Below are 23,089 nucleotides of genomic sequence, written 5' to 3'. Positions count from 1 at the left end.
AAAAAAGAAGCAAAAAGGAGGTGCTATATTAACAAGATTAATAATGGGTAGAACAGGGGGGTTTCACGTTATACTTGTTGTTGGTTGAGTTGCGGAGTGATGGCCCACCACCGGCCATAGTTGCGCCTCACATCACAATCATCATCATTATCACCATCTCGACGTTTTGTTTAAAAAAAACGGAGGACAAAAAAAAAAATATGAACAGAAAACGTGGTTTTCACAGTAAAAATTATGTAGAACACACGACTTGTCGCCTCGGTAGTATAGCTGGAAAAAAAATCATTTGAAGCGGCATTTGTGTAGTGGGCGGTGATCGTGACGCCGGGTGGTGGTGGTACCATCTTTGACAAGTCCATTGGGGGGAAATACAACAATATGGGTATAGGTGCATTGTGTACGGTCAGCTGATGATGACAGATATCGGACCGGTTGACAAGTGGAGGTTATCATATACAAAATTATTAAAATACTTTACACCTACTGCACACATATCTAATTGATAAGATTTAAATATAAAAAAAAAAACTCATATAAATTCTGCAACATTACACATCCTTTTAATTATGTTTTTGTTAAAGTATTTTACACTCATTTTTATAAAAATTAGAAATAAAACTCTTAATAAGCAATCAGTAAAAATTGTAATTTTTTTATTAAAATCATTATTATTATTGTGATGATTATAATCGTCATCGAAGTAGTTTAAAATGTAAAATCTTCGGTTTAAAATTGATATGGTATTGATTTTACAATAATCAGTTTTCCTTTTATTTTTGTATGACTTTGTATGACTTTTTTGTATAATAGTATTACTACGCTGTTAATGAACCGATTTTGATGATCGCTATGCTAGTAACAACCCGAATTTAATCTATATGAACATATCAGCATTAAAAATTGAAAAAAAAATCCTTCATGTAAGCATTTATGATAGTAATGTCAAATATAGTCAATCAAACATAGATATCAATCTAATATAACATGCAAGAATTTATATGCATTTTATTTATTAATATTATTTCACGATTAAAACACTCAGCACAATAGAGCCACGGCACAGTGGGAACAAGTATAAATGATATCTGACAGTGGTTAACACAACTGTCACAATAAGCCTCCAATGCAAGTCAATAAATAGTGAATAATTAAACAATTTTATTAGAATCAGTGTATTTTTGAAAGACTTATAGCAAAATGAAAAAGTGACGAATTTTTACAGAAATATCACTATGGTTGACTTTAAAGTCAAATGTCAGACCTTCTAGAATATTTTCATATATCGAGTAAAAAAAAAATTTTTATCTGCGTGGGGGTTGGTATATTTAAAAGTCTTCCTTTTCTAAAGTATTTATGTTTTACAATGGATTTTCAAAAAAAGCACACTTTATTATTAGTATACTCTATTACAATTTCATTTGAATAAGAGTTTAAAAAAAAATTACACCAGTTTTAAAATGCAGAAAAATAATTTTGAAAATACAATTTTTTACGGTATTGTAATTTAAAGCTATTTTTTTTAATTTTTAAAAATAAGGGGGTTTTACTAATTTTCAACACTGATAACTTTAACTAGATATAATCCTATTCTTATGGCGTATTGCTCATTAAAATCAGACCGGTGAGAGCTGAGAACTTTCATGTACAGACATAAAAAGAACGCACTTTATGGTAAAATTTATACCTTCTCAGCTTCGCTTCTAAACTAAAAATATATTGAGAATAGCACATCAATCGAGGCACACTATAGAGTGATTTTTTTATCATAACCCACTCAATTACTTACAGAATAAACATAATTTAACACATTCTTTTTTGTTTTCTTTAGTTTTACATTGTTCTTGATTTATTAATTTTTTAATACTTATTAAGTTCATCGCTTATTCCTTGTAATTGTGTCAAATTTATTTTTTTTAATGGTACACACACATTTTGAATTTAATAAATTGTTTGTGTTTTTAATTTAATAGTAAATGACATTTGAATTTTTAATAAAACTTTATTAGTTTATTAGATATAAACATTTAAAGTTTCAAATTTTTGAGGTAATATACATGTATAATATACAAAGGATTACAAATACTGGTAGCTAATTAGTGTTGTATGACGTCGCTGTCATAGTCGCGGAATGTTTATTGTCATTAATGACTATCAATATATATACTTTCTGTATTTCCAGTATTTATAAACTCACAACAATGTGCTATTTACCATTGATAATAAATGCTCTGTACTTGCGAATATTGATGTAATAAAAAACCTGTATTTGTAATCCTTATGACAGGTTTAGAGTCAAATTATATTGATTTGATAATTTTTAAAAAAGTTATGGTAGTTTTAAGAAAAAAAAATGAAAAAATAACAAAATTTACCGATTTTAAAAATTGTAATTTTTTTGGAAATTTACAGGAAATGAGGAAATTCTTTCTACTTTTAAGGGTAATGACTTCAACTAGATACGATATTTGATCTTTTGGCGCAATGTTGAAAGAAATCGGTCATGTAAGAGCTGAGAAAAAGTGGCAACAGAAAAAAACACATAGTAAAATTAATTCCTTCTCAGCTTCGCATCGAAGCTAAATAAATTAACACAAGAAATACTCAAGTAGAAGTTTATTTATAGATCTTTACATATAAATAATGTAATACATTTCATTTTAAGACTTTTATGATATCTGAAAAAAAACAATTTTTTTTAATTACTATTATAAATATTTCTTTTAGGATTGTATAAAAACATTTAAGATACAAAACGTTTTTATAAAAGTGAAATAATGTTAATTTTCAACGCGATAATCATTAACTGGAACCATAATTGTTTATAAATTCTACTTCAGGTTCTTCTTATATTTAATATATAATTTCCGGTGCTAATTGATCAGAAGTAATTTAAGTAGTAATATAAATATTTATGCTGATATTTGGGAGAACTGAGATCCCTAACTAGAGATTTATGATTGATAGAACCTCAATTACTAAGATAAAATTTATTTTGTAATATATTAATTATATTATCGTCTTTTATATGATATATATTAAGATGTATTTTGGAAGAAAGAAAGTTCTTATACATATCACACCTAGAAATAATTTTGAGTACGTTTCTACTATTTATTATGATTAAAAATATTCTTCAGGGAGAATTGAAAATGAAATGTAGCCCTCATAACAATGATATAACCACCCTATACTTTTGGAGAGTAGAAAAGTATAACAAAAATAATTAAGAAAGTAATTTTGTTTTTTTTGGAAATTGATAGTTTTGAGGTATTGGAGTTTCAAGATTTAGTATTTGTGTGGAGCGCGGTAGTGTTTAGCGTTGCTGTTATTTGACCATAACGAACAAATAAAAATTCTTCTACGTTGGGCATTCCTTTTAAATAAAAACTATAATAACTCAAAAAATAATAATACTAAACAGGTTAGAGACTAGTCAACATTTAATACAGACTATACTCCAATTAATAGTAAAATAATTGTAATAGGTTCCTGTTTAACTTTTGAAAGTTACTCCTAAAATCTACTCTTAGAAATAATTTTTTATAAAATAGACTTTACATTAATATTGGTTCATAAAAATAAAAAATATTTTAATATATGCATTCTTATAAAAAAAAAACTTTTAATAAAAAAATGGGGGTGCTATGATTAATAAATCACACAGTTTAAGCAATGTGATTTTTTTTTTTTTTGAGGAACGAATATTTGCAAAACGATGAAATCAAAATAGTTGTATAAATCATTTCATATAATATAGGCTCTCATTAATTAAAACGAAAGTTCATACTTTTACATAACTCTTCTAGAAGTAATGTATTTAATGTATATTGAAAATTCATTGATTTTTATAATGATATATTTAAGTACTCTATATATTGTTTTGAGTAAATCAAATGTAAAATGAGATTTAGACATGTTTCTTGGAATATATATATATATTTAAACGTCTAACTTTTATTTTAGTTGTAAAGTTGTTAGTCTAAAACATTAATATTATTCACAATTAAAAAAATTACCTTCCACTTTAAGTAATTGATCCCTCGTCGTTTCCACTTTATATAGAGTTTGGGTTCGTATTTCTTTATCTAATTCATGTTTTTCAAATATTTCACGTGCATCCCCTAAAGGAATATATCCGTTATTTGCGTGACTTCGCAAATCATCAGCTAATTTATTAATTAATATTTTAACAAATCCAGGAATTAATTCCATTACATCGTCTATTTTCATTGGAATATGTCCTAATCGTATATAAATTAAACATTTTGTTATTAATTAAATGATTTTCTTAATTGTTCATTTTCTACAGTTGGTAAGGTATAAGTTTTAAAAATTAATATTATTTACATTTACACTACATCTGTTCGGTCGTGTCAAATAGAATTCAGTTGTCAACGTAATGAGCGCGACTTGTCCTAACCATTTTTACTGTTGGGATAGTGTATGTGAGGGCTTTCCTACTCGTGTTGTCGTATGCTTCAGATTTGTGTAGCTACATTTTTAACATGCATTTTTATGTATTTTATTAAATATGACTCTGATGTGTTGTTTTGACGTCTGGTAAGTTGTGTCGAAGTTGATGTCGGATCACTATTCGACTTGCTTATTTTGGTGTTTTATGTGTTAAATTCACTTTATGTACGTTGGTTTAAACGAATTAATGCATAAAACGGTGCGTATTAGTATTCTGTTCTTCAGCGACAGAAGTATATATTTTACAGTTGATTGTGTCGGGCTCGGCTGTAATAATTGACATATTGAAACACTTTTCATCATGTGTCTAAAGAAGCGCAAGTTCAAATTATACAGTTTATGTTTTTGTCTAAGTATTAATTGTTAAGAATATTTTATGTTAATATATTTTATTATTTGATTAAGTGTAAATTACTAACCATAAGTTTAAAGTATAAATTTATTGTTGTATTGGATAATATTAATAGGGTAATATAAATTACAGTACACAAAAATTTATTTTTATTTTATTCTTTTTTGATTTCATTTAAAAGGAACCGAGAGAGACGCGATTTAACTCGGCGAGGGTCGTCCGAGTATTTCGCGTTGCACAACATCCTAACTATTATTTAGATAATGATTCAATAAAAAATCAAATAATAGGTCAAAATTTAACTTTGTCGAGATTTACGAGATAAGTTTGATCATCTTTGATCTCTTTTTGTAGTTTATGAAGAAATTTTATGAAAATAAGTCTGTTTATTTAAGAATGAATAAAATAATTATAAATTTTCGTAATGATAAAAATTATTTAGTTTATATAAAATCGTAATCAGTAATAGTTTGTGTCTTTAGTACTCCATGAGTTTTTAATTAAAGTAATTATTTAGAAAATTTTTCACGCCATACGACCGATAATGTATGACCTTTAGGTTATTAAAAAGTTTAAAATATGATGCAAATGTATATTATAAATATATCAAAATATATTTATAGTATACTATAAAAAAGTTTTTAGATATGACATATTATTATGTATAATTCTTAGTTTACTTTCCCATATTTTCATATTATACGCCTTATAATTAAATAGACGAATTTTGGATTAAATTCGCTTAAATATTTAGTCAAACATTTTCAAATTTTTTTTATTAATCTAAAATTTATTAGAAATAGTAATTAAACTAATGTTTATGTAGAAAATTTGAAAATATGATAAAAATATGTATTATTTCATATTATATTTTTAAATATGAAAATTAGTCTGAATATTCTTAAATCATCAAAATATGATAAAATATAAAATAAAATTCTATTAACTTAATAATCGTCGAAATTTTTTATTCCATTAAATTGCATAAGGTCAATAAAATATGTAGGGAACACTATGGTCAGTTTTTAAACTTTTTACATTTTTTGCTCCCGTATGGTGATGTAAAATTACTGTAATAATCTTTTTCTACGGAATATATCTTGTGCATATTTTCGAGAATTCTCAAAAACGAGATTATTCTTTTGTAACTTGTATTTATTATATGCTACATTATTATAAATTGGTCTTGTAACAAGTATAAAATTGGTCACTTTCAAATTTATCTCTTTAACCTCGGTAATTAAATCAAACGGAGATGGAGATACAATACACTTGTAATAAAAGTTAACAAATTATTCAATATTTGTTTTAGAGCTTACAAACGCTTTAGAGATATATTTAGAAGCAACCAAATTTATATTTGACTACCAAATTATGCTTATTATACGGTATTTATATAGAATTTTTTTTGACTGAGAATTTTTCGATGATATCTACGCTGGAGCAGTTTTTTTTTCTGGAGGGTTATTATTTTTAGTCTTTGAATGACGAATGAAACATTAAGATACCATAGTAATGCAAAAACATTAATAAGTTATAGAAATGTAAAAACAAGAATCCATAGAATCATTTATTGACAGAAATATTTTTTTCTATATTTTCCTCGCCTTAATCCCAACTACTTAGGGTCGGCCACCCATATCCTAAACTTCCACTTAATACGATCTCCCACATCATCTGCGCTCACATAAGCCGTCTTCATATCGCATTCAATAACATCCCTCCATCTCTTTTTTGGTCTTTAACATTAATTTCCATAATTGTTCTTGTAGCTTCTGAATCACTCTCTCTTCATAACATGACCAAACCATCTAAACCATACATCATAGCTGGTCTTATTAAATTCTTATAGAACTTACCTTTCAATCTAATTGGAATTATTTTATCGCATAACACACCAGAGGCTTCTCTCCACTTCAACCACCTGCACTTAATCCTATGTCATACATCCTCGTCAATACATTTGCACAACTAATACTAAATACTTGAAACTTTCTACCTCTCCTATCACGTCCTCGCTTATTGTCACTGATCTTTTCATTTCACCTATCTCTTGTTCTCCTTTATCAAACTCGTACTCTATTTACTCTATCTTATTCTTATTTATTCTTAATCCTTCTCTTTTTGAACTGATCTTTACGCCTCTAGCCTTTGATTAATATTCTCCCTATTTTCTTCTATTAGCACTATATCGTGAGTGAACAACATGCACCACGGCATCTCTCCTTGTATTTCTCTAGTAACTTCATCCATCACTATAGTAGGGGTTTAAAGCAAAACATTAATGTACTCCTACTCTTATCATTAAACCTTCTGTTACTCCTTCCACACATTATACCTTGGTATAATCATACCAGGGTGTCATACATATCCTCTATTATATTAGTGTACTTTTCGGGACTCCTTTTCTCATTAATTCCCACTTTAAAACCTCTCTCAGTATTCTATTGTACGTTTTCTCCAAATCTATAAATTCCATACACAAAATTTTCATCTTTTCCCTATATTTTTCTATTAGTCTCACACAAAATAATGGTACCATTATTGAATGTTAANTATTTTTCTAAACCATTATTGAATGTTAACTAATTTGACTAATTATTGACAACAATTTTCTAGATAATTTTTTATGTTTATGTTACTATGCTACTATCAGCCAAAAAAGATGATTATTTTTCAATCATAAATTTTTAATAAATAATTGTTTAGTTTGATTTAATTTTATATTATTAAGTAAATATTTTATTCATTTTTTTTAAATATATTCTCCCGTAATTATCTGCAAAAGAATATTCTTACTCTTACCGAGAATCTTCTTTCGTTATACCACTACTCTCGTATCAATAATTTAGATAGTGATGAAACTTCACAGATAACTTCAAAAATAGATATGCATTGAAAAAGCATGTATAAGAAAAAATGATTTTGTTTTAATTATTGACTTTATTTAGTCTATAAATGAAAACGTTAAAAATAATTTTTGGGTCAATATGCTTTGGCAACGAGGTAAGTTCGTCTGTTAACTAAACATTTAAAAGTACTAATTGAGTAGCGTGATTATTAAAGTACAAAACTATTAACCACCTAGAGACCAATTTTGTAAACAACAGTATAACAAAGACTATAAAATCTATGTATTATTCAATGGTCAGAAGGGAATAGTCAGCTTATTATTGTTGTATATATATATATATATCTATTTAAGTTTGTTTTCGTTGTGTCGTGTCGTGTATGTTGATTTAATTATATGAGAAAAACCAGTTAGTCGTCGTTGTCCACTAAATGAATACTATGTTCGTAAGAAATAATAATGTAAATGTATATGAGAAAATATTCTTTAACATTATGTGGTATTAATATATTAATTATAATTTTTAATAAGTATGAAATAGCATGAGTAATTAATAAAAACATAAATAATATTAATAATTACTTTATCTTTGTTATTTTATTTATAATAAAGTAGCAAATTTTATGTAACATATGGAACCATAGGTTTTTTTATAAATTGAAGTCGCCTTTTATAAATTATAGTTATACTCACTTTAAGAGTCTTAATTCATTACCAAATCATTAATAAACGAATATTAAATTATACTTACTCATCATATCATATATATGACTAGGCATGCCCTTTCTGATATTTATTCCATATTTTAAAAAACAAACCCAAACTAATTTATCATATACAATCAAACCATTATCATTAGTAGCTCCTGATGATAATTCTTTTTTCACTTGAGACTTAAAAATTGACAAGACAGTTCCATGATCGTTATCCTAAAAATATTTTCTATTAGTTTTATTTGAATTTGTTGAAGTAAATGAGTCAAATATTTCGCTTCTTGCATCTGTTTATAAAGGTAGTTTATTTAGAATAACTTGAGTTTTCTTTTATACTTTAGAAGTATGAAAATATCATAAGAAATAATATATTTTTAATTTACTGAAAAAAAATTTCTTTTTTTACTTTAAAAATGTATAAAAATATTAATACTGTTTAGTATATTAGTGTATTTTTTAGAGTAGATTTTGGGCAAAAATTTGTTATCAAACGTCATATTTTTATATTTCATAGTTAAATTTTTAATTTTATAAACATTTGAATATATATGTATGTTTGATACCATATAATAAATACATGAAAATTTTATTTTTTACACAAGTTTTAAAATATTAAAGAAAATATACTACTGAACATTAGTAAGATATATTTTTAAAAATAGTAGTTCTTCATTATCGCCCATGTAATATAGGTCATTATTTTGTAAAACTGAAAACAAAGCATTTTTGTAATGTTTGGTTTAACTATGAATTTTTTGATCTATTATTACAAAAATATAATATAGTCTATTATTTGTAAACCTAGAAGTGGAACACTTTTGTAATGTTTGGATTAATTGTAATTCCCCGAATTATTGTTACTAGATCAGGAAGTAAATATTTATAAACCTTTTTGAAAATGATTACTATATGAATTTTATAAAAACACAAACAAAATATTTTAGTAAACAGGGTGATTTTTTTATCATAACCCACTCAATTACTTACAGAATAATAATATTTAAAATTTTTTTTTTTATTACTATCTTGAGTTACACATTATTCTTGAATTATTAACTATGTAATACTTTTTAAGTTCATCCCTTATGCCTGGTAAGGGTGTCAACTTTGTTTTTTTAAATGGTAACACGTATTTTTAATTCAATAAAATGTTTGAGTTTTTAATTCAATAGTAAATGGCATTTGAATTTTAAATGAAACTTAATTTGTTTATTAGATATAAACATTTAAAGTTTCAAATTTTTGAGTTAATATATAGGTATAATACACAAGGGATTACAAATACAGGTAGCTAATTGGTTTTTTATGATATTGCTATCACAGTCACGGATTGTTTATTATCAATTATGACTATCAATAGATATACTTTTTGTATTGTCAGTTAGTGTATTTATAAACTCACAACAATGTACCTTACTATCATTGATAATAACAATGCTGTGTACCTACTAATATAGATGTCATAAAAAATCAATTAGCTACCTGTATTTGTAATCCCTTGTGTATTATACCTATATATTAACTCAAAAATTTGAAACTTTAAATGTTTATATCTAATAAACAAATTAAGTTTCATTTAAAATTCAAATGCCATTTACTATTGAATTAAAAACTCAAACATTTTATTAAATTAAAAATACGTGTTACCATTTAAAAAAACAAAGTTGACACCCTTACCAGGCATAAGGGATGAACTTAAAAAGTATTACATAGTTAATAATTCAAGAATAATGTGTAACTCAAGATAGTAATAAAAAAAAATTTTTTAAATATTATTATTCTGTAAGTAATTGAGTGGGTTATGATAAAAAAATCACCCTGTATAAGATGAATTGGAATGAATTGAAAAGGAGAAAGAGAAGACCTCGGGAGTACCGAAGGTAATCTCTTTCCGCGTGGTACGTTTGTGACTTTAAGTTTTCATTTTGTGTATTATTTATTCATTCTGTTTTAAGTGTATCAATATTTTATGTTTTATTTTGATTGATTATATCTTTATTAACTACATTTTGCGTTATTATTGAACTACTATAACTATAAGTTAGAACAAAAAGATTGTTCCATATTTAAATACGACAAAGTGATATTTAAATACAACATCCATAAGGATAAATAGAGTGTAATAATAGATAGAAATTTAGATTAGCCATTATAATTAAAATCGAAATTAACCTTAATACAAGCTCGTAGCACATAGTCCATTTAAACCATAATATGATAAATGTGAAACGATTCATGAAATATAACTGGAGATTTAGAGAAAAATAAAGGAACATACAACTAATTTAAAAAGTTCCGGACAATCTACTTTATTCTATAAAAGTTTTTAAACAAAGAATAAATAATCATATTCGCGACCATTACATAGTGATTAAAGCTGTAAAACACATTGAAGATCATGGAATGACGAATGAATTTTATATATTTGACATAAACCACTCAAAATAATAGATTGAATCACGTTTAGACAATTAATGAGGTGAAACTAGTCGACGTATTCCCTATTCCTAATTAGATATTATAAGAGAGTACTGTAAAACTATTAAGCGATTGATATTTTTAAAATTCCAACATTGTCTTTTTATAAATCCTAACATACGCATACTTTTATTATGTATATAACTATTGTGATTATTAATAATAGATTGGCTAATAGATAACACCTAGATCCACAATTGAAATTTATAAATAAACTAGTATTTGTTACGAATTTTCGAGATTTTCCTGTATTTTTTGTATTAACAGTAATTTTTTCGCTTTATGTTTACTCAAAATGCACAGAAATAATACTTTTTAAATACTTATACAATTATCTTTTTTTTAGTTAAAGTTTTATAATTTTAACTTAAACCAAAAAAAAAAATATACTTCAAAGTTCAACATTTTTTTAAAAATTCCACTAAAACTCAACTTTCAAGATTCAAAAAAATGGTTAAACTTGATGAAACAATCCTAAATTTTGCACAACTCTCATTAAACATCATTAAATAATTTCAGGAAATTTAAAAAAAATAAATTTAATTTTTTTATCATTATTTCACTGTGTTATTATTGCTTAATTGTTAATTATTCATTTACTCAAAAACTAAGTATGATAGATAGATCTAAAACCAGATTCAGAATCAGCGTTGAAATTACATAAAGAATTCATGTAAAAATTGTAAACAAGAAAGCTGGTGTCCTGTATAATAATAAATAAATAAAGTAATAAATAAAGTTGTTTTCATTTTTCTATAATTTTTTTATCTTTCATTGTTAGTGTTATAATTTGTAATAAATTAGAAAATAAAATTCTAGTAAGTTACCGGTATTTCACTTGAAGAAGCTTCAGTATTTGATGGACCAGAACTATTCGGAAAGCATAAAGTTGATATAATGCAACTTGCAAACAGTACTATTTTAAATTGATAAATCATTTTTTAATGAAATCCGTTTTAAGTTTAATGAATTTTATATAGGTAAACAGTTATTAATGTATTAATGATAAAATGAAAATTTTTAGATTTTTATACAAAAAATTATTAAGCTATACAGACTATTTTAACTTTTATTTACTTATTTGTAATATTTTATGGTAAAAACAAGTTTATTCTATTAATGTTATGTTTTAATGTTAGCAATATATGATTAATGTAACAATACATCATTGTATGTCAGTTTAAACAAATTAATTTTTTTAATACATTCAGAAATAAATGCATAATTTTCTTAAAATTATTATTGTTTACTTAACAAATTATTTTTTAAAGCTTAAAATAATTACATTAACTTCACTTTTGATAAATAGGTGTCCTATTAACTAGTTGTCTTAAACGAATAATTTTAAATTTTAAAAGTATTTATTATTACATAAAAATAATTAAATCAAATTTGTTAAAAAAACGAATATCATAAATTTTAACTAGTAAATACTATTAACGTCATAATTTGAAAAAATACCTTCGGTGTTGATACTAAGAAGAAATAATTTAAAAATATATATATATATTAAAATTATTTTATTAATTATTGAAGAATTTAATCATGGAGGTTTTTCGCATTCTTCATTTAATAGTAAAAATATAATAATAGGTTTCCATTAAACTTTTGGAAATTACCTCTAAAATCTACCCTTGGAAATATTTTTTTCTTACAATTAACTTGATATTTATTACGGTTCGTAAAAAGAAATAAAATTTTAACCAGTACATTTCTATAAAAAAATTATTATTTAAACAAAAAATTGGAGAGTAGTTTTAGTACTTAGGAAAGTATTAATGATATTTTTATGTACTCTATGTACATCAAATATGGTTAGTATACAACGGAGACCTATGATATTTTGGATGTGCGGAGAGTAGCGGAGGCATTGTAAAAGTACCAAAATGTCAAAAAAAAGAAAATAGAAGTTACTGACGTGGGCTTTTCCAATCTATGTATTTTTTATCTATGATGAACTATTAATAGCTGCCAAAATATTGATGCAAAAGACACTATGGATTCGTTATTTTCTTAATTAAATAATTAACAATAATAATATATTTAAGAAATGTAGCAAAATATAACCAAACCAACAAGATAAGACTTTAAAAACATTCAAGTGATGACATTAATATATTTATTCAATATTACTGACAATAAAATGTTAACATCAAACAGACAGATAGTATTGCCAAAATTAAATATGTTTCAAATTAATACTTTCTAGTTCAAATCAAAGACTCATATCAAGAACATATTTTTTTGAGGCTTAAACTTTAATATGAAATTACTCATAAAATTAATAAAATAGTGCGTCAATATATTTAAAATTTTGTTTTTCTGAAAATGATGCTTGAAAGAATTATCAAACCCATTGAATACTTTAACAAAAACTCTATTTAACTAAGTTTATCATAGCGCTAGTTTGTTCACTTATTTACATTAATTTTATTTGTACAGCGTTCGATTTACGCAAAAGTTTTAATCTAACTGAATGTTCTTTCATTTTATAAAATTATAAAATGTTTTTAAAATATCAAGTAATTTGAACATCAAAATTCATTCCAAGAATGCATTTTTTTAAAATATTATTATTATATTTTTTAACGTTATTATAACATATAATATTAGGTTAATCTTATAAAACTATTTTTCGAGAATAAGGGACTTGGGATTTTCCCAATTATATTACTACATTTTTTTATGATGTTATATTCGTTTAAATGTAATTATTATATATGAATTCAAAATACAAACGAATAATTTCATTACAATAAAGATTTTTGTAATATATTTTTTTATTAATTCATTTCGCCTTTTCTATATACTCTTCCATATTAATTCCTCTCAGATACCCTTTCTGAAACGTCTTCATTAGTGTTGGGTAGAGTGTGGCAATAGTTGATACCCGTCCTGTCGCATCTTATGGCGCATCTTATGGCGCATCTTATGGCGCTCGTGTATGACTGGTTTGAACGTGTTCGTGCCACGTTAGTATACTTGTCTATGATAGTTCCCTTTTTGTATGTAGACAGTACACACGTCTCGCGCCTCTAGTAATCGGCAGCCGTACAATTATTAATCGCTCTCCTTATAGTTTTTTTTTTATTTTGTTCATTATGATAGTGATTTTAATCACTGTCAGATATTGTCTATACTTGTCTCAACTATGCCACGTTAACATTAGCGAACTTGAATGATGATTTTTGGATCTTGAAAGTTGAGTTTCTAAAAAAAACTGAACTTTCGATAATCGAACTATAAAAAATTATAATAATTTTTTTTTTTTTTACTTACAATTATAAAACTTTGCTCTAGGTAATTATAATATTGTGCCACTGTGATACCTTTTTTTTTATAGCTTTCAATACAAAATATTAATATAACTTAACAATTAAGTTAAAAAAAAAAATTACAACTTGTTATTAATAGTCAGAACTATATACATGATAACATTTAATAATAAAAAAATATCAGATACATAATTAGTGTTACAATATAGTTAAAATAAAAAACCAGCTGCATGAATAAAAGAAATAACAAGTGATATTACATTGGGGAGGTTGAGTTGAGAATAGTAAAACAATTAATTGTGAAGACACTATAGCAATTAAAATAGTTAAATAATATGGAACGATTCATTTCTAAAGCACGACAGTCAAAAATTAAATGAGAAAAATTGCAGAATCATCATTGTCATATTTAGGGCAGAAGGGAAAATTATTAAGGGCATTATTTTAAGCATGTAAAGGAAGGCGATTAGTACCAAGTTTTAGCCGAGAAANGCGATTAGTACCAAGTTTTAGCTGAGAAATAAATATTATATGGAACCGGGAGAGTGGAAGTTTATAACACCAAAAATGATTAGGAATAGTTGGTGAAATTAATTTGTACAAGCTGTGATAAGGGAGAGACGAGAAGACTAATATTCTTGCCATGCTTGAGATATAGTCTTATGAAGGAGTGTGAGGAATCTTGAGGGTTGGAGGACGGGTAATGAAGTTGGTAAGTTTGGCTAATTGATCAGCCTCCTCGTTACCAAAAATACCGACGTGACTAAGGCACCATAAAAGTTTAAGTGAACGATAATTAAACAATTAGTCTTAAAAATAAATGGCTAAATTAATTTGGCGAATGACACTTAGTTTCTCAGTTATTCATATAATCTTAAAGATTATTACAAATATTTTGCTATTTACCATTGGTCACTTGAATTAAAGTATGACACGTGTCGCTTTTTGATACACGATGCCACACGTCTCGTGCAACCTTTATCAGTCGTCGTCCTACTATGAGTATTTGACTGATCAACACCGCGCGCCATACGCCACGGTGCAAAGTCAAGCAAATGCCGCACAGCCGATGACGACCCGCCGCAAATGATACGTTGAGTCTTCTTCCCGTTGACAAAGTGACAACGTCGAGGACGTACGCCACCGGCTCCGGACGTCTCGCACGACCGGACACGATGAACCGATCCGTACCCGCACACCGTCGCCATCAACGCTGCTAACTTTTTGACGCCCGAGGATTATGCCGGACACCACGTCTCTGACACCAGTGAAAGTGCAGCGATATTATGCAAAGATTATTATTAACTGTGCTCGTCTTTTCGGTTTGTTTGTTTTTAAAAAACCTGATGTTGCTTATTAATAAACGGCTCACGAGTCTCTTCCCTCAAAACCAGCGTCGACTACATTATTGCGATGTAAGTCCTGTCAAGTAAAAAAAACTCACGCTAGTGAGTCAAGTAATACCGTCACAATGCCGTTGTTAAACTCAAGTTCAACGGCGGAATTTGCAATTTTACGCGAAACTCTTTGTTTGGCGATACTCTGGTGGTTTATAGTTTGAACGGGAAGCGAATGAACGGTTTGCCCAGCGGTGTCAGTCGCCATAAGCGGGTAAGCCATCTCGACTGCACCCCACCCCCATTATGTCCAAAATATTTTTGGGCACCAGACTTGCGCTATTTTCGTATAATACTTCTGTTTTCTCGGGCGTGTAACTAATTTTTTTACAGATTTTGAGGTCATTACCCACAACCTAACCCAACCACATTGTGGGTGGGGGATGCGGTAAATGATTTTGTAGGGACTACAGCTTGTCCTGAAAACGAGGGACTATATTCAAAGTTATGGATCCGGTGTGTGCGCGAGGTAAAGTGGAAGGCCGTTAAAACTTTTGTGATGATGTGATGGTGATGGAAATTGTGATTGTGGGCCAGGTTAAGTGGTCGGTGTTCTTCCAGTTATAGTATACGTTTCTAACTATATTTTGTTCGAATAAACAAACATGAAATATTCTAGTGATTTTTTGTTTTTGTTATTCGGAAATACGATATGAAGAATCGTAAGTATACGTGCTTATACGATCGCGTATAGTTTGTACTATTATTATTATTGTGATTATTGTACTGCAATATGACACTATGGTTATTTTGTTTATTGTAGTTTTTATATTATATTATGTCAATCTTATAAAAATGTTTTTATTAAACTATTTTTCGAGGATAAGGGAAGTTGTTTAAAACAAATTTGTGTTACACAAAATTGTACATAATACCGAATATTTTATTTTCGAAATTCCACTATGCGGTAGCACATCTTTTGAAATCTTGACAAAACAATATTTCACGATGTATTATTTCGAGATCAGTGATTATACTGAAAATGAAAAGTATCGACTTAAAAAGAGTTCTATCTAAAGTCATTAAACCGTCTAAAACAATATTGATTACACCACGAAATTACATGAGAGCTTCTTCAGAAGAATCTTATTGAATTATGGGTCAACCAAAATCTGTATTGTAAATCATCACTTTTTAAGTCCTAAAGCGTAAAATAAAAATAATTTTTTCTAACACACGTATATGTGTCTTTAAAATGTAATTTTATCATTAAAAAAATAATGATACTGATAAAATTATAATACTTCATTAAAATACGGTGAAAATAAAACATTGTTCATAATATTATTTCGCCAATTATATTATATAAATATATGCGTCTTTGTAGGATATTATACTCGTTTAAAAGTAATTATTATACTTGAAATCAAAATACAAGCTAATAATTACATTATAATGTAGATTTTCATAATATTTTTTTAGCAGATTATTAATATTAAAGTAATATTTTCATTACAAAATTACTATCTGGACTATAATGATCACAAAATATACAAATTTTACAGGACAACAGATAATCAAAAATGTTTTGTTGTTTAATATATTTAGGTAAATTTTGGAAGTAATTTAGACAATGATCCCAAATTTGAAATTTTTCTATCACATATAGTGACACGGCGTTGTCACACGTTGACACCCCGCGGTCGTGTCAACTCCTTCTCAGCCACCGCTTAACTGTAAACCGGACCGTCACACACACGCGTTATCGTCGTGGTGTAAAGTCCAACAAATGCCTAGCGTCGTATACCCCGCCGCAATAATACGTCCAGTCAGTTATCCCCGTGACACCTTTATATGCGTTGCCTTTTCGGTCTTCGTTTTCTGTTTGTGCTCTCGATACTTGTACTACGGATACACATATCATTCCTTAAGTGTTTTCTTTCAAAATCATCTACTGACTCTGCACCATACAACTGAGTCTATCATTCTCAATACTTTGTTTTTTTGTTTTTCTTCTTTTATTTTAATTTACACAATAAACTTCGGGTCACGCCCGTTAGTACTCAGAAACCTTGTGCGTTTAAATTCTTTCACAACAACATGTATCAATAGGAATTTAAATAACTATCAATTTGTTATTAAACGATAATTAAACAATTATTCTTAAGACATTAAAAATCTGAAAAATAAATTTGGCATAAAGTTTCACAGTTATTCGAATAATCATATAAAGTATTACAAATGTTTTGCAAATTACATTGATCATTTGATTTAAAAGCAAAAAAAAAACTAATCATAAAATAATTGTTATACGCAGTATCCAATTACACCATTGTCATAAGCGTTAATAAATACAGAAGACTATTNGAATTACATCATTGTCTTAAGCATTAATAAATACAGAAGACTATTAAATTTTTTTTGAAATTCACAATAAACTGTATTAAAAAAAGGCATAAAAATAAAACTGTAATTTTTTAGTGTTACGTAATTTTTTTCTCATAGTTACACGTTTTTGTCGTGTAAAAAACAAAAAATTGATATGTTTGAATTTTTCACAAAATTATCTACTTATTGGTATCAATTACATAATTATGAGAATAACCCTAAAATAGTTTCAGTGAATAGTTCAGCTTTTTTTCTGTAAAGAGCCCATCAAACTCAAATTTTTTGATCTATAAAAACGGTTAAATTTGACGGATATCTCAAAAACTATATATAATTGAAAAAATCTAAGGCCAGATTCAGAATCAGTGGCTAAAATTCATCTATATATTATAGATAACAGAATAGCTGTTGACTTGTGTAATGATGAAAAAAAAAATCTAATTTTTAGAATTTTATTCCTTGTAATAGTTTTGTAAAGTCATTATTGCTTTTTATTAATAATCATTATAATAGTAATTACTACTATCTTAATTTTTTTACACTGCCACAATAATACAAATACCATGATATAATTCGCAAAATTACATTTTATTTTTTAAGAAAAGACAGAAAATATTTGATGTAAATGGCAGTTGAAATAATATTTAATTAAGATTTCGTAGTTATATTTTTATTTTGTAGTCTTTAAATTTGCATAGAATATAATTATAAGAATAAATCACACGCAAATTTCATGAAAATTCGGGTACTTGATTTTTTGCTTTATTTAGTTTTATAGTAATAAATTATTTAGATCGAGAAAATATGAGTATACGTTGACACTGTAAAATTGATGACAATTAAAAATAAATAGTGTATACAGTACACTATTTTTCTTCAGATGATTTAAAAACGCTAAATTTATCTAAGTTACTGAAGTTTATAAAATTTGATTTATCGTTGTCATAAAGTCATCTATACAAAAACAATTTGATCATTGAATAATCATTATGGAATAAGTGATACCGGTTTATAGTGTAATAAGATGTACAATTTATTGTATTTTATATAAACCGGTAGCGTTTATTAGTATACGACATAATAATATTGTAAAATTTCGAAAAATTTGAACATTTTTATTTCATAGCTTTAAATTTACTGTTTTCTTTATTAAATCATCTCTAAATTTAAGTTTAAATAATTGTGTATAACTTTCATAGATATATCATTAAACATTTCTCGGCCTCTATTCGCTTAGGTATAAAAATGTTAAAAATTTAAAAATAGCCATACCCGTATTTCACCAACAGTTAATTGTTTTTATATATTATAAAATTATAATAATTTCTGAAATACTGATTCAAAAGTTAGATCAGGCATCTTTTAAATTCGATAATTTTCTATTTTATAAGCTTGTTAAATATATACATATTGCCGTTAAAAAAATATAGATGACGTCTTAATAGGATATAATTATATCCTATAAAGGCGTTAAGTTTGGTTGATCCCTTAAGGGATGAACCAAAACAGTACTTGAAATTGTTTAAGCTAAAAAAATAATGTTCGATGTTACTTTTATATTTTATGTAATTGAATGGGTTGGGATAAACAAATCACCTTAATATAAAAACATTATTCAATGGTATTTTCTATTTCATATAAATTAACACGAAAAATAAGAAAATATTACTAAATAATGTTATTACATAGTCATTATATAACAGTTGATCTGTCTATCCAAAAATACTCAACTACTTATAAAATAAAAGTAATATCCTTATTTAAAATGTATTTTCTATTAAGTATCAATAAATATAAAACTATCACAAAGAAGTTAGAATAAAATATAAGAGGTTGTAAATTAAAAATATTTAATGTCTATTTAAAAATAGAAGTTCTAAATCTTAATAAATAGCCCTAATTTTTTCTGTGTAATCAATTATTTAATAATTATTAATTTTAACAACTTAATTTAATGCATATTTCAAGGATTTTTATGAGATCAAATACATAAAACTTTTTTGATGCATATTCCATTTTTGATAGAAATTTTCGATGTTTGAAGGAATTTTCGTTTTAAGAGCTATCGGTTTATTGTAGCAAAACGCATAATTAGAAAAACGTAACACAGTAGGCCAAAATGCAATTTTAGCTGATAAAATTAATATAAGCCAGAAATTTTAATTTGAGTTGGTAAAGAGGTCAATTATTATGTTTTTAGCGTTGTTAAATTCAAATTTGACATTATTTTTTCTACACTCCCTCTTTTTAGAGGGGTTTAAGGGAGCCTTTAATCAACTTTAGTTGATTTTTAATGTAATATATCAAAATATATGTTTATAAGGTCACTGAATTCAAATTATACATTAGTATATATTTTTTCAATTAAAATATTTGAAAAAATTTATATAAAAATTTATTTTAAAACATATCTTTTAAAATCATTACATTATAAAATTAATTTTTCCACTGTACATTTTTTTATTACTCCAAGAATTTATTATTATTAAAAAAAATCAATATGAATCGTTGCTACTACTTTCTTCTTCGTCGTTAATTATTATGTTAGCTTCAAAGTTATCATTATTTAATAATTCGATAGCTTTTGGAGGCAGTTTATTTGGTGATATTTTACTTTGTGATAATATTGCTGCAATAATCGAATCTGATGTGATTAATAAAAACTTGAATAAATCTGAGTTAGTATTTACACGTCAGGGTTTTCTTAAATAGTGTTCTCTTAATCGCTTAAAATCTTTGTTTTTTTACTCTTGCGCTTCTTTAGACAACTGACCAATAGGAACTAAGTTTCTTTAATTACCAATGAGCCATGAATTAAAATTTTACGTACACTTGGTGGCTTCGATACCAATTTTTACCAATGGAATATTAAAATTTAATTGTAGCCAATTTTCAGTTTTCTTTATAAATTTTGTTATACAATAGTTCGACTCTTTCTATTTTTTTTTAAATGGTACAACAAAATTTCTCAATTTTGTTTACCATACATTTTTTAAAATCGTCATTTTCAAAACCACAATTAAAACTAGTCTACTTTTCAAGTAATCCATTAATATAAGTTTCATTTAAATAGAATACGTATTAAATCCTTTTTTTAAACAAACCTCAGCAAAACAACAATTTTTGATAATTTTTAATCTAAAACTATTTTATCTAAAATTTCATCAATAATTTAATTAGGGTAGTCGGGGGGTAACATATAATGTATCATAATAAAATACATACATTTAGAAATATTTATAAAAAAAGGTTCAAACCTCTTGGAGGCTCTAAAAGTAGTTTCTGACTTATTTAAAGTAAAATAATGTTAGTAGTTAGGTTATGTCATCATTTAGGTCTTTAATTATAAAGTCAATTAAAAATGTATTTCTTTAGAACAGGTCGTCGTCATTCGCGCCCCACTTATTGGACTTTGTTTCGTGGACTATTGCACGCGGTGTTGGTCAGTTAAAACACCATGTACATGTTGTAGGGTGATGACTGACAAAGGTAGTGCAGGTCGCGGGGCTTTGTTTATCGTGAAGCGACGAGGGACCTTGTCAATCATTAATGTGAGGTGAAACTAAACTGTAACACTTTCTGTATTAAATATTGTGTTAACTGTTTCAATCTTGGCAAGTTGACCCAAAATGTATTTTTATCGTTTTCATCTTTAGATTAAATAAAATAAACTAATTAGAAAAATGTATTTTTTTATTTTAAAGCTTGTGCGTTTTTGAAGCTTTTTGTGAAGTTTCATAACACTAACTGAAATATTATTGATACGAGAGCAAAAAAGTGTGTCAGCTAACTACAGTCTACCTTACTGGAAAAAGTTAAAAATGGATTTTCACAGAAACCCATTTCATGTTTATATTTATTGATTATAAGAAAATATATTATCGATAAAAATTTGTTAAAAAAATAAGATTTTGTATGTTTTTAAGTTGGTTTCACTACAATATTTTTTTTCGAAACAGTACACATAAGGTACTGCTGCATGACCATACCATCCCACTTTTTACAGTAATATAATCAAATATAAAATTATTTTCGTTAAAAAACAGAAAAATATTATTTTTTTCATAGGCGTTATCAAAATTGTTATAATAATTTAGTTTTAAGGTGCATGTTATGAATTTGAAAATATCTTATTGAAACTACTTTTCACAGCTTTTCAAACATAAAAAAATGTAAATGGACATAAATTATCGTTAGTCGAGTGATGCAATTATTATTGAATTTCATACTTTGGTAGAATATTATTTAGAATGCCGTTAGAAATACTTTTTTGAATCATGATATCAAATATAAAAATTAGTTTATATTTTGTTTATAAAATAAAATAAATTACTCAGCCGCAAAAAATCAAAAGTTGATACCAAAAAAATTTTAATACTCATATTTAGAATTGTAAAATTTTTTTTTTCGCAAATTGTTCCTAATAAATAGAAATCATTTATAAGATTATTACTTCATGAATTTCAAAAACACCAAATACTTATTATATTGAAAATTAATTTTAATGTATTTTTTTTTGTATGACTTTGTGTGACTTTTTTGTATAATAGTATTACTACGCTTTTAATGAACCGATTTTGATGATCGCTATGCTAGTAACAACCCGAATTTAATCTATATGAACATATCAGCATTAAAAATTGAAAAAAAAATCCTTCATGTAAGTATTTATGATAGTAATGTCAAATATAGTCAATCAAACATAGATATCAATCTAATATAACATGCAAGAATTTATATGCATTTTATTTATTAATATTATTTCACGATTAAAACACTCAGCACAATAGAGCCACGGCACAGTGGGAACAAGTATAAATGATATCTGACAGTGGTTAACACAACTGTCACAATAAGCCTCCAATGCAAGTCAATAAATAGTGAATAATTATAAAATTTCATTAGAATCAGTGTATTTTTGAAAGACTTATAGCAAAATGAAAAAGTGACGAAATTTTACAGAAATATCACTATTGTTGACTTTAAAGTCAAATGTCAGACCTTCTAGAATATTTTCATATATCGAGTAGTCTTCCTTTTCTAAAGTATTTATGTTTTATAATGGATTTTCAAAAAAAGCACACTTTATTATTAGTATACTCTATTACAATTTCATTTGAATAAGAGTTTAAAAAAAAATTACACCAGTTTTAAAATGCAGAAAAATAATTTTGAAAATACCATTTTTTACGGTATTGTAATTTAAAGCTATTTTTTTAATT

General features: G+C 26.3%; 2 protein-coding genes across 3 annotated transcripts in view; one reads left to right on the top strand and one right to left on the bottom strand.

Annotated features, from left to right (window-relative positions):
- LOC126894076 (uncharacterized) overlaps nucleotides 1-3,842 on the top strand; it is a 79,484-nt gene extending 75,642 nt beyond the window's left edge. The window contains exon 2 of the transcript XR_007701306.1: nucleotides 3,696-3,842. The gene's annotated coding sequence lies outside the window, so the exon portion shown is untranslated. The remainder of the gene's footprint in view (nucleotides 1-3,695) is intronic.
- The window catches only part of LOC126894073 (uncharacterized), an 18,512-nt gene extending 6,630 nt beyond the window's left edge, over nucleotides 1-11,882 (bottom strand). Inside the window, exons 1-4 of one of the 2 annotated variants that reach the window (XM_050664749.1) lie at nucleotides 11,695-11,882; nucleotides 8,428-8,605; nucleotides 4,017-4,241; nucleotides 2,599-2,675 (exon numbers count right to left, since the gene is read on the bottom strand). In XM_050664749.1, coding sequence (XP_050520706.1) covers nucleotides 2,653-2,675; nucleotides 4,017-4,241; nucleotides 8,428-8,605; nucleotides 11,695-11,805 — 537 coding nt within the window. In that variant the 5' untranslated portion in view covers nucleotides 11,806-11,882 and the 3' untranslated portion in view covers nucleotides 2,599-2,652. Of the gene's footprint in view, nucleotides 1-2,598; nucleotides 2,676-4,016; nucleotides 4,242-8,427; nucleotides 8,606-11,694 lie in introns of those variants that run through there. The other variant, XM_050664751.1, reaches the window with a different exon arrangement.
- Nucleotides 11,883-23,089: the final 11,207 nt, after the last annotated feature.

Source organism: Daktulosphaira vitifoliae, unplaced genomic scaffold (genome assembly GCF_025091365.1).
Source record: "Daktulosphaira vitifoliae isolate Bord-2020 unplaced genomic scaffold, ASM2509136v1 Scaffold_1, whole genome shotgun sequence".
Classification (NCBI taxonomy): Eukaryota; Metazoa; Arthropoda; class Insecta; order Hemiptera; family Phylloxeridae; genus Daktulosphaira; species Daktulosphaira vitifoliae.
Note: the sequence above shows the minus strand (reverse complement) of the source record. Positions and strands in the feature narration are given on the sequence as shown.